Below are 13,535 nucleotides of genomic sequence, written 5' to 3'. Positions count from 1 at the left end.
CACACAGTACCTATAGTCTGAAAATCTTTACATTTATAGATCTTTACAGACTTCAGTTAGGGGGTTAGGGTTGCATGTGGGAATTTGAAATCATGACTACGTGACGAGGCCTGGCGAAACCTGCTCAACCAGTGGCTCCATGTGATCATCACTGAGGCACAATAAGCACTTGAGGACGGCAACTTTTATGACTCAACATCATATGCTGAGCCACAACACCCGAAGTTTTGCTTCCAGATCAAAACTATTTTCGCCCCGGTTTCAGCACATCACCACACACCGACCAGGATGTCTGTCATACAGTCGCATGTTTGTTGTGCTGTTAGGACCTGCGGTAACAGACAGTAGTGGGTGCATTCTCAGGAGGGGTCCATATGTCATCAGCATGCCACCCGACGCACATGAAAAAGCTACAGATGCTTAATGCTATCCAGGACGGCAGAATTGCTAACAGACACTGATGATTCAGTGCGTTTGTTTTAGTGTATGACTTGTATCTCGACCACATACTGCGAATGCACTACAATACACATTTTCTCTGCGGCTGTCAGCAAAATTTATGACATCTGCCATGAAGCTCACATTGTTTGGTTTCTACTTTCATGTGAGCCAAATTAATTTCTTCTTGTTTTTCAGTCTGTGTTCCAACGCCAGGTTTTCAGTTTTCCAGCACCATTTCTTCTCCCAGTCCCACTTCCTCCCAGCTGCTAACCAGACATAAGACTGAGCACTTTCTTCATTAAGTTTAAAGGAATAGACATTTGGGGAAATGCATTTGTTTTCTTGAGTTAAATGAGAAGATTGCTACTGATCTCATGTTTGAAAAGTAAATATGAAACGACAGTCAAAACACATTTGTTTAGCGTAGCATAAAGACAGTAAATAAGTGGAAACAGGTAGCTTGACTGTCCAAAATGTAAGAAAAAATAGTTAACATGTTATATCTTGTTTGTTCAATTCATACACAAACCAAAATGCAAAAAAATACTATTTGTGGTATTATGAGGAGCATGCTAGCTAGTTTCCCGCTGCTTCTGCTCTTTATGCTAGGCTATGCTAACCATCTCCTAGCTCTAGCTTCATATTTCACGTCGAGACATGAGAGTGGTGTCAATCCTCTCCTCTAAATTTCAGTGAGAAAGAGAATTGTTTCCCAAAGTGTTTCGCAAAATGTCAAAACTATCACCTTAACCCCCAGAAGGAGCTCTGTGGAGTTAGGATCACTGCTAGGCACTGAAATATAAATCCCCTCCAGTTTGTTAATATTGATAAAAAGGTGGGAAAACAAAGAAAAATAGGCTTGACTGTCTCTTCTTGCTCCAAAACACTTACTGTAATGTACTGTACATTTGTGTGTGTCCATTGAACAACAGCCAGTTAGAAAGTAAATTGTGAAAAGAGAGTTTACAAACATGCTAGCATGATGCTTTGAGCTAAATGCTAACTTAATCATGTTAACATGCTCATGATGACAATGCTAATGCTAATGGAAGGGCTAATGATAGCAGGTGTAATAGTTAGCATGTTCAAAAAAAAATTTCACCATGTTCACCATTTTAATTTTGCAAGTTAGCATGTTAACATTTGCTAATTAGCACCAAAGTTAAACACTGGACGAAATTTCACCTGATGATGGCGCTAGATAAAAAGTCAAGGGATCGCTCAAGTTACTGCAGTTCGTCCTGTCTGACTGACTGTCACGACATTTCACGAAAAAACAAATATGTTGGTGATACATCCAATAGCAGTTGAGATATTTCTGGACCAAAGAGGACAGAAGGACAGTCAGAAAGAGCCACGTCATGAAGTGTGGCTAAAAATGATCAAGGTTAACACTGGAAGAAAAAAAGGCAAATAAAGAAATAATACTAAAAATGGATATTCGGGCTGCAGCTGCCCTTGAGTGCACTGGAGGAAATTATTTTTAGATGATAGAGCATTGATCAATCAAGATCTGAAAATCAACTGAAACGTGAATGACTGAATGGCTTCTTTTTTTGATTTCTCCCTTTTCATGATCTAATATTACACTCTGCAACTGCATTAGATTAGAATCACTCATGCATAGAACAGAGAAAGTATTAATTGATCCCAGAACTACAGATGTTACCAAATTCAGATGCTGATGAGTAAGGAAGTGTCTGTCTTTAGTTGTCTCATGGATATAAAAAGGGCACTATCATGAAAGTACTGGAAGATAATGGCTAGACGATGGAATATTAAATACTGTAAATATAAATACAATTTACAGCCACACATATGAACTGTAGTGGAGGTTTCCCACACTCATGGCAGTAAAAGCAGAACTGACTAATCCTGGCTCCCATGGACACATACCACATTTCAATGTCAAGAGGAGCAGATGGACCGGTGAGTACTGCAGGGAAAGCATCTGGCTGCCTCATTACAAGGCAACTGGATGCTTTGAAAGCCTATGTGATGCAGTTTAATGTTTTCAGTGAGTCCCAATCTTGGCACTGTTGCCACATCACGTTTCAGTGATTCTCAGCTGAACTGTTCAACAGGACTGAGAGACGTTACGCTGTCCATTATGCAGAGTGCCATCAGCTGAGGCTAGCGATGTTAGCACGGTGGGATTAGGCACTGCAGAGCATCATAATGCTGGAAGTGAGCAGCCGAGTATAATGGGCAAGCAGTGGCTAATGTCTGCTGCAACAAGATATGGCGCAGTGGTGAAATCAAGAGAGATCCAGTAAAAGCAGTAATAGGACAGCATGAAAATACCGGTACTTCATTAAAAGTAAAGGAAAAATGAACAAGTATTAGCATAAAAATCTACTTAAAAGTATCAAAAATAAAAGTATTCCTCATGCAAAATGCCATTTTTTTAATTGGAATATGATAGTTATTACTGCATTTATGCAAGCACCATTTTAATGTAGTCAAGGTATTGCTAATTTTAAGGACTCCATACACTATTATGAATTTAATTTCTAAGTATGCATCATATTTTTTATACTCATCATACATCTTACATGTAACGTCTTATACACCAGAAGACATGGCACTAATACACTTTAGCTGCCAGTCACATTTCCGCATGATCCTCGACGTTAACATTTGCACACTTGCGTGCATGAAATTTTTAAAATCCCCAGAAATGTGTGAATGTGTTCATCACAGTTGCTGTGTTTCCATCTAATGGTCAAGCAAAAGAAAAAAAAGAAAAAAAAAAGATGCAAATTAGGTGCGTTTCCATCGACTGGTTTCGAAGCGTTGCTCAAAGCATAGTTTCGTCAGAAGTTGGGTCCATTCTACATCACGAATGGCTGTAATAAACAGACAGCGTGTACAAAATTAACACCCAAATCACTGAACAGGTTGTCGTGTGTGTTAAAATGTTTAAAAGCACAACTCTAGTTCTCCCTCATGAAAGGGGTCACATCTTCATGCAAAACCATAACGGCTAAAACATAACTCTGCTCTGCTCTTTAGGCTTTCATTTGTGATGTCACAGCCGGCGTGTTGCCTTCAGGTGCACTTTAAAGTAGACTGGCACAGAGTTGCAGCTGAGGGACATGCTTTCCATTTGATTGAAATTCAGCAGACAGAAAAGCAGATGCCACTTGGCCTGATCTCAACCACGGCTGTGTGGAGCAAAGAAGGCAATCATGTACCAGCAGTGTGAGTCGGCACGGCTGAATATTAATGGCAAAGCTGTTTTGCTTTGCCAAAAAGATATAAAGATGTTACATTACCTTACCTGATACGGGCTTTTAGTTTATTTTCATAGCACTTTTCAAAACAGAAGTTACAAAGTTCTTCACAGGAGGAACAAAAGGGGAAAACCTACTAAATAAAAGGCATAAGAAAACGCAGCTGACTTGACAGTTTGATTATAAGCTGCCCTCCGTTTGCACCATGTGGCCTTGGAGAGGTTATACAAACATGAGCTTTGATATCAATGATGAGGGTGTAGTGAGAAGAGCAGCATTCCTGAAAGTTTCATCCCACAGAGAGCAGTGTACTATTAATATATTGCCCCTGAAGACAGCCAAACCCGTTCTGACAGATAAAGACAATATCAAATGTCTTACCTTATCTAGTTTTGCCTCGATCTCCACAACCTCTGTCTCCACCTCATCGATATTTGCCCTGAAAAACAAAAGTGAGAGAAGCTGTGAGTGCACGTGTGGTAACGACTGAGAGAAATTCCATTAAGATCATTTATCTGGTTGGAAAACAGCCGTCACGCAATCTGCGAGTGATTTCCCACGCTCTCTCCGAAAGCTCGATGACTCCCCATAAATCTGTGAGTGACAGATGGAGTTTCGCCGAGCCAAACGCAGACATGTTCGAGCGGCAACAGGCGAGACTTTGGGTGTGCTTTAAGTGAGCGAGACGCCGTCCCGGGAGCAGTTCTGCTCTGTCAAAACAAAGCGACAGACAAGACCTCTGCGCAGTGAGGCGAACATGTCTGTCTGGTTCGTCCCAAACCCCAATCCACCTTCCCACTGTCAACACCACCACCACCAACGCCACACCCAACCGCACCAATGAGAGAGGTGTGATTTACACCCAGAGGCTCACAGCTGCCTCGCCACACTGATGCAATAAGGAGAAGGGATCTATATTTCAACGGTCTTGAACAGTTGGTTGGTCTTTCTGACTGTTAAACTGGTGTCAAACATACATGAAAGGGAGAAAGTCTGACGTCTTGAAGTCTTGGAGATTGTGTGTCGGAGAAACATGACATCTGTTCTGGGGTTGCAGGGAGCTGCCTTGGTCCATTACTGTTCTAACTATACATGCTGCCGCTTGGTGACATCATTAGAAAGCGCAATGTGTGTTTCCATAGTTACACAGATGACACACAATTGTACATCTGTGCTGAACCAAATGCTGCTGCAGCTATAGACTCCATTAATCACTGCCTTTTGGCGATAAGTCAATGGTTGCACAATAATTCCTTAAAGTTAAACGAGGACAAAACTGACATCCTGCTACTCAGCCCTCAAACAAACAAAGATATGCTGTTTAATAATCTGGGGAAACTAACTCCCTGGATAAAATCTGAGGTTACAAGTCTTGGGGTACACTCAGATCTAAGCTTCAAGTAGAAGCTTAAACACAGAGCTAAATTAGTAGCCTCCCCCCCAAAAAAAAAAACACTGAGAGACTTCAGCTCATTCAAAGCTCTGCAGCTCGACTATTAACAACCAAGAGAAGAGAGGACATTAGTCCGTGTTTAGCTGCTCTGCACTGGCTTCCTGTAACATTCAGAACTGATTTTAAGGTCCTCCTCCTTGTAATAAAAAGAGTATAAATATGATTTAAAGCCAGCCTCTTCATATAGTCACGGCTCTGCATCCCTCCCTGAGTTGTGGCTCGAGGGATGAAGGGTTCACCACTCCGGTCCCGACCGAAATGTCTGTTGGACAAATCGCCATGAAATTTTCTACATGGTCCCCAGAGGATGAATGCTGCTGACTTTGATGATCCAGTCCTCCTTTTTCAGTGGCTACTTTATTTAGCTTTAGTCTATTCATCTTAAAAATAGGTCATCAGCAAACATTTTTCGTCATAGTTTTCGCTGACAGAAGCACTTCAGAAGATGTGTGCTGGCAGCTCCCGTCTGTAGACTACTTTTCCATTTGATATCAGCGAATCGCAGCGCCACACACACAGCTGCTCCATGATGAGAGTGTCCGTGGCACATATCGGCCATGGCTGGCAGGATATAAAACTTGCATCTCTGGCTCATCTTCTCTCCGGCCTTGGGTGGATTAGCCTGCCTGGCCGGGCTGCAGCGAGCTCAGGGGGCGAAGGACGGCACGTGCACTCATCCTCCTCTCCACCCCCACTGCTTTTTACTCTCGCCATCTCTTTTTTAGAAGGAGAAAATACTCCAGAGAGGAAATATCTGTCAAAAGCTCCGACACATTCAGAATGGAAACATACATTACCAAAATAATCAATACCATATTATTCCACATGTGGACGTGTGTTATTGTAACCTCAACTGATCTCGGACTGCAGAGCCTTCAGCCAACCACACCCGGGGTTAATCTTGCTGTGAGCAAAGCTGTTTTCATTGCTGATGTCATTTTTGAAACTGCCCTGTTTATGTGATAATGCAGAGCTTAGCAGGCTCTCGCTTTTCAGGAGGCTCATTTCTCCTCACGCCTTTCAGCAGCATTCAGACTGATCTGGAAACAGTGTTTTGATATTTTATTTTTAAATGCCAAATACAGTTCATAAATGGCCCAGTTAAATAAGCAAAAAGCTTCCAAAGGATTGCAAAATATTTTCTAAAGATCAACCGGAGCGTTATCTGCAGCACTTTTGACCTGATAAAGTTTCCTCCATGACAGCATCTACTGTAGAACTTGCAATTAAATTATGCTCAGTGTTCAATTGTGTATATTTAGAAATAAAATCTTTTTTTAATGGAACATGCTGGTGGCTTTGCAAGTTTTAACTATAAATCAATCACAGTTTGCTGCCTTACTGCCAGCCATGTTCAAAAGCGTATCATCTGACACACTTTAAATGGGTAATTAATCACAGCTAACATTTAACTGTCTTCACTTTTTGTTGAAAAATTCTTTCAGTTGGTGTATTCAGAGGTTTTGGTGAAAGATCAAAATCCTGTGGTTTCAAGCCACTGCAAGAAAATTTTTAGCAGAGCAGCTGGGATCAGAAAAGGCGGAGGCTTGTAGATATAGTTGTAGTTTGTAGTTAGTAAGGACTAAAATAAAGCCAACAGGGAAGTACCAAAAACGGCAGTTCATTGAATGGCTCCAAAAGTGAGGCAGTATATAGATGTAAACATGTTCACAGCCTGCTACAACAAAAGATTTTGGTCTCTGTAGGCAATTTCCCCGTTCATGACAACTGTGCGAGAGATGAAGTTTTATGTAACTCACTCATCTAAATTACATTAAGGCTTAAATAAGGGCAAAAAAAAGTTCAACAGTGGGGATGTCACTGGGTTTCGGCCATTCTTGTCCTGCACAGCGCTCCTCCAAATGCAACTGAACCAGCAAGGCTCAACACAGTGACAGCCCAGCTAGCAGTTCCAGATGTGCGGACTCTATCTCATGGGACAGCTGCTCCCACTAAACTACCTCCAGGCTGTAACCCCCACTGCCATGTCTCACTGCACATGCCTCCCATAATGGATGCACATGGCGCCCGGGGCCTGTAGCCACGGCAACCATCTCCTAAGTGGGCCGCAGAGGTCCCCGATGTGCTTGTGAGTTGACCCTTGTTCACACCACGGGGAGTGAAGTAGACAATAACTTGACTCACAACATGGTTACTGTGACAAGAGATGACCATCATCGCACCATTATGACCTCGTCAGGAGACTATTAAATGCACAGCCAGTCACTGATTGACTCTTCGTTTATAACTTGTAAAGGCAGATTGAAGTTGCATGCACCTGTTAGTGTGCAGGATTAGTCTGGGATCATTTATGTGAAAAAACATAATAAACGCTGAGACTGTGCTGAGTAAGCTGCAGCTCCGGTGGTTTCTGGCTGGTGACATGCTGACGGGGCGTCCAGGGGAACGGCTGAGGTGCTGTTTATTGGTCCAGAGTGGCAGAACACTTCTGTTTCTATTTAATTCAGGAGCCGCCACACGTCTTAAATAGTTTCACACGACGCTGTGTTAAAGCCTTTCAGAATGCTGTAAGGTAAAACAACATTTTGTCCATGTTGGCATTTTTTTGTGGTGCGTGAACTATAACTTCAACAAGCATTATCTAAGAGAAAACATTTCCACTATTCCAGTAAACAGTGGTACTCGGATACTTTACTTAAGTAAAAGTAGCAATACCACTTTCAGTGTGAGTCCTGCAGGGAAAGTGTTACTTCAGTAAAAGTACATACTATGGCCCCTGTGTAAACATAATTACTGATGCATGAATGTGTAAGATGCATGTGTAATGTGTAAGTTCGTGTAAGTCTTAACCTGTAAAATAACCAGTAACTAAAGCTGTCAAATAAACGTACTGGCGAAATGAGTCTCCAATATGTGGTGGAGTACAAATATAAAGTAGCATGAAATGGAAATAGTCAAGTACAATATAAGTACTTCATATTTGTACAGTACAGTAGTTGAGTAATCTGCTGCGTGTGAACCGGATGCAGCTGGCCACAGATGCCCCAAAGGGTTGTGTTTTAGGAGGGTGAATTGTGGCAGAGCAGCCTGGTGGCCTGGATGGAGAACGAGCAGGTGGGATGTTGGGGAGAGAGCCAACACTGGGTCCAGGTAGTGACCCCTAAAATACAGCCGTGAACCCCCCAAACAAACCGCCAGCTGGGGCGGACTGACTGAACCTACAGATGCAGGCCCGCTGAAGAGAGCGAATTAGCCAATGAGTGATGCAGCAGTGTCAGCGTGCTCTCGTCTCTCTGCCAGCATACAAATGAGAACAGCTGTAGAGCAGACTACATGCTAGCTTCAAGTGATCCTCAGCAATCAGCACACTGTTTGATACCAATCTGCTGTTTGCTCTTTCCTACGCTCTTCAGCATCTTTAATCTCTTTCATCTCGCCTGTAGATCTTAATTCAAAACCTGCCACAGAAGGTTTGAGCAGAGTGTGTGGGGGCTAGAGAGGGCACAGGAGGTGGTGCGGAGGAGGGGGAACCAAGGGGTTGGAGACGGGGCGGCCCTGTCTGTCTGAGGGCCCCATTGTGACAAAGCCACTTCCTGTCTAGAGAAATGGCAGCATTTTGTTATAATATTGATTGCTTTGGTGTCCTAATTGAGACTGGATTGCAGGGATGAATGGCTGATCAGAGGAGGGTGGGATCCCTGAGCTTATTCCCTTCAGCTACGTTGAGCAGAAGCTCGGGCTATTCTTAGCTGCATGGCTCCTACAGACCCCCGCCCTGGCCACCTCTCCTCCCCACCTCCTCCTCCTCCTCCAGACCTCTACATGAAATAATGAAGGGTCAAGGAGGCATCACTAACAATGCAATGCCAAGCACTCAAAAACAATCCTACCCAGTTGATTTTCAGAGCAGCAGCTGATCACTCAAATATTTCTTACCTGTGTGCCAACTCTTCCCTGAACGGCAAAAGCGTAAGATTAAAAACTGTGCAATCTTTAGCATATCCGGCTAACTAGCTTACCTATTGCAACATTATTTTCAAGGAAAAAGTGTATCATTAACTCACCACATTAGCTTGTGGGGTGACCTTATGTGTTCAACAAAATTCCTGCTAACAACTAGCACATCCACTGTGCGCAGTAGTATTTCCCTACCTTGTGGAAGCCTGGAAGCCACATGTGAGTTTAAGCTAATGTTAGCAGCTATGTCTTGCTCTATATTGGATTTGGGAAAGTTTAGCAAGCAAACTAGCTCAACAGTCTGAGCTCACATTTTTCCTTATCATGCTTAGAGGACACACTAGCTCTACGCTACAATACAGGAATGCTGCTTCTCTTTATTGCTTCTGTGTGGACCATTAGCTGACTTTTTGGTCTGACACCTGTTAGCTTTAGCTTCAGTCTTTTAGCACTGACATCATTCATGTAGGCATCAAGTGCATATTTAAGATTATACAGGATTCCTGTTTTAAAACGAGTTAGCTGGAAACTGGAAAATGTCACCAGCATTTTCAAGTATCATGATGCTATGTTTAGCTAAATTTGTTAGCTAATTATAGCTAATTATAGTTCAAAAACTAAGAATTTCAAGTGGTAAATGTGCCAACATTATCACTGTAAACTACATAAAGCTTGGCATGCATAGCAACAGTAACTAAGGTGGGTGGGGCTTAGCAGATAGTCGACAACTGGTACACATTCAGAATGTAAACAGCCCATTTTGCCATCCTTAACCTAGATCTTGTGACCTCCAGAAAAACTTGCACTCATCCAGTTGCCGTCATATTTACATCATCATCCTAATAATTTAAGAAATACAATGCCCCATAATCCGTTGAAACCCAATCCTAATGCATTCAAGGTGCAGAAGGAGTTCAAATGTCTCCAGTAATACCCTCGCCAACATGTGTTCAAAGCCCTGACTATTGTTCCATAAGCCCAGGATTTCATTTCCACTTGAAAGCTTAGATGTGTTCCTCATACTTAAACAGGCCTGCTTTCTGTTCTGAGAGAGCTCAGCCGCACTGTAAACACTCTTCACATTTCTGCACCAGACTATATCGAGTGCACTGCTGTCGCTGCATTAACCTCAAACTCTCTTCAACAGCGCACTTCTGCACTAATGGCTTCTCAGAAGTGACATGTCTGCTGCGGCAACTCATTTATGCTTCGATTACAACGTGCTGGAGGCCCGAGCATTAAGCCGTCGCTGAAAGCGTACATTTAGATGCATGTACTGGATGTGTGGTATCCATCACAGAGTTAACATGTATGTCTCAGGACAGGTGCTCGCATCAGTTATGCCAGTATTCATATCAAGGCCTGCTTGCTCATCTACATGTGGAGGTTCGTGCTCACCATCCCCCCTTTCTGATTGCCTACTGTGCCAAATACTTGTGTATAGCCAAACAGCTGAGTGGCAGCCATTCACCGAGCCCCGTTTCTACGGCAACATTCATCCACCCTGGCAGACAGACGACCCTCCCAGCCCACCCACTCATTCAGTGGACTCAATACAAGAGACCACCAACACTCCCACCAAACTATTTCCTCACAGGGGCCTCGTGTGTCTGACCTCCGCCGAGTCTGTAAAGACGCTGTCTGCCGTTGAGTTCAGGAGAGGACGAGACCGTCGAAGCTACGCCCTCACACGGTTTCACACGAGTGTTGAATCAATAAATCATCTGCAGAAAATTAATCCACTGCAACATTGATGAGTGATTAATCATTTCAAGTCATTTATTTAACGTTCTAGCTTCTCAATTATGAAGCTGGTTGAATAAAGAAAATAAATTTGAAGATGTCGGGAATTTGTGATGAGCTTTTACACCATTTTTTTTTACACATGTTGACAAGTAAATGCAAAAAAAAAGGAATTGACTGAAGACAATAATCATTCCTTGCATTCATCCTATAAAAAAAACAAAACAGAAATGAACAGACCTGCTACTTTTGTCATTGGTAATAATAATAATGTCCAGAACTGCAAAAAATGATTGAACCTAACTAATAATAGGTATTTTCCAGTACTATTTTACAATAGATTATTATCTAGATTATCTAGTTTAACTGATTAATCATTTGGTCTACAGAAGGTCATCAAGCAATGAAAAACACCCATCACAAGTGACTGAAGCCAGTGGTGAAGCCTTAAAATGTCTTGTTTTGTCTGACCAACAGTCAAATTAATGAAAAATGAAGATAATCATTAGTTGAGGCTCTACTTCACATGCGTAAGAGAACAGACCCGCTGCTTTTGTCATCAAAAGCATTAATCGTGTGGTACATGAGGCAGTCATGAATAAAACAGCAAAAACAGAACCCACAAATCAAATTTGGAGGGATAAAAAAGCAGAATCCTTTCACCATTAAACCAGACAAAACTAAAATCTGCTTTACTTCACTGATTCTCTGAACACTAGAGCGTGTGCCCGATGCTGTGCCATCTAAATCTGTCAGGATGAAAGCCAAACCCCACGCTGCCCTGAGGGCCCTTACTGAGGCAGTGACTAAATCCACAGTGACTGGCCTAACTGCCACCTGACCGCGCTCGTCCACGTAGAAAAGCCCTCAAACAACACACTGGGTCTATTTTAGCAGAAGGGCATACGTGTACCCTCGCTCACAACAACGAAAGGTCTCGTAAATCAGAGACAAAGACGGAGGATCAGGAAGACCACGAGCAGAACAGCATGAAAAGTTATAAAAACACCCAACGTAACTACACTCATATGAGGCTCAGACATACTGGATCTGCTGTCAACCACAAAGGCATAAAATAGAATGATGCAGTTTAAATTAACTCAATGAAAATAATTCTGCACAGTTTTGTTGTTGCATGCGACGAGGAGCCACTGAAATGCAAATCGGATTAGATGAGGTGTCCCAAAATAGATGCAGAGCACGCTTCATTTTTGCAGCCGACAATTTTCAAGCATTTTAGTCACTCGTGCATTTCACTGGTTCAGTCTTTGGTCTTTGTTACCATGTAACAGGAAACTGAATAATAAAGCTGCAGACTCAGAGTCGATGTTTGCACTGGATGGTATTAAAGCGAGGTTAGACAATCACATATGTTTGGGATTAATTCAGGATTTCTGGTGTCAGCATTGCTAACTTGTGCTAGCTTGTGTCAACTTGATGGTGTCAAATCAAAACTTGTGAGCAGCCCGACTACTGATGATCAGATCACTGAAAAAAAAGGGAGTCATTATTCCTACAAGATCCTGACTGGGACAAAACAAAGTGCCAAGTGAGTGCCACAGAGCAGTAAAGACATAGTAGAACAGAGTAACTTAGGTGTTCCAGGCTGACAGAGGGACAGTTTTTCCATTGAAGTACACAATGAATGATGATAATATCTGCATTTCAACGTATTTTATTCCATTACTGCAGCTGATAATCACATTATTACAGAACAAACTGTTTCCTTTAATGAGAAAAATAATAATCTCAGATAATTAGCCCCAGAGAGAGGCAGAGCTTTGCGATACAGGACTCATCACTGGGTTCGGATAAAACTGATGCAGGGTGGTCGTCTATCATTCTGTCGCCGTCATCTCAGAGGGAGAGGACGGTCGTCACAGGTGAACCAAGTGCACCCATAATGCCTATAGGCAGCCCACGTGACCAACAACTCCCCAGTCTGTAAAGTGTTTGGACCACATTTTACATAATGACAGTGAAGTCAGCAAAGTGTCAGTCCTCAACATGGCGCCATGAGAACATCTCTCATCCGGAGAGTTGTCTGGACTGGAAAGAAAAGGAGGGGAAAAATAGAAAAGGAGACCGAAAGGCCGGGGGGAGAGGAGGTAGAGGAGTCTTACTGCAGGAAAAGGGGGAACTTGAGTCCGTCTGAGAAGAGATATTCGTCTCTCCTGACTGCACGCAGCCTCTCCAACATCAACACTCCCCATGTTTTTTCTAACTGGAGGAGATATCTAGTCTGGCGGCGGGTTGAGCGCTCCACCTTAGATGACCAGTCCGCCCGCTGTGGGTGAACTTTTGCCTGTCTGCTCTCTAACACCTCCTCCCCCTCCGCAGGCCGCTGCCACACCCCTGCCAGCTCTCCCTCCTGCATGCTCATGGGTTGGCCGTGTGGTGCTTCAGTGCGCGCCGCAGACCGCAGCACATAAATCCCGAGGGAAGGAGCAGCCCGAGGGCTTGAAATCATCCCAAAAACACACAAAAAAAACAAAGTCAAAAACACATTTGGTGTTTGTTTTATGCAGCGAAGCCACAAACAGAAGCAGTTCTTGAAATACATATTTCAAGTGTTTAAACTAAAGGCTTAACTAATGAGTGATGTTGAAGGCCAACACCAAAAGGACTGAGTGATTAATGCCAGTGTTAAATATCTTTATATACATATAACTGTTCCTATGCCAGAAATTACAAATGCTCAGTGTCTCCCCTGTAGCTTTCTACTTTGAAATGACACTTAGGTC

General features: G+C 42.8%; 1 protein-coding gene across 4 annotated transcripts in view; it reads right to left on the bottom strand.

Moving 5' to 3' along the window:
• acap3a (ArfGAP with coiled-coil, ankyrin repeat and PH domains 3a) overlaps positions 1–13,535 on the bottom strand; it is a 95,957-nt gene that overhangs the window by 62,505 nt on the left and 19,917 nt on the right. For all 4 annotated transcript variants that reach the window (XM_041945461.1, XM_041945463.1, XM_041945462.1 and 1 more), the window contains exon 2: positions 4,059–4,116. In XM_041945461.1, the coding sequence (XP_041801395.1) occupies positions 4,059–4,116 (58 nt within the window). The remainder of the gene's footprint in view (positions 1–4,058; positions 4,117–13,535) is intronic.

This window comes from Chelmon rostratus, chromosome 10 (assembly GCF_017976325.1).
Source record: "Chelmon rostratus isolate fCheRos1 chromosome 10, fCheRos1.pri, whole genome shotgun sequence".
Classification (NCBI taxonomy): Eukaryota; Metazoa; Chordata; class Actinopteri; order Chaetodontiformes; family Chaetodontidae; genus Chelmon; species Chelmon rostratus.
Note: the sequence above shows the minus strand (reverse complement) of the source record. Positions and strands in the feature narration are given on the sequence as shown.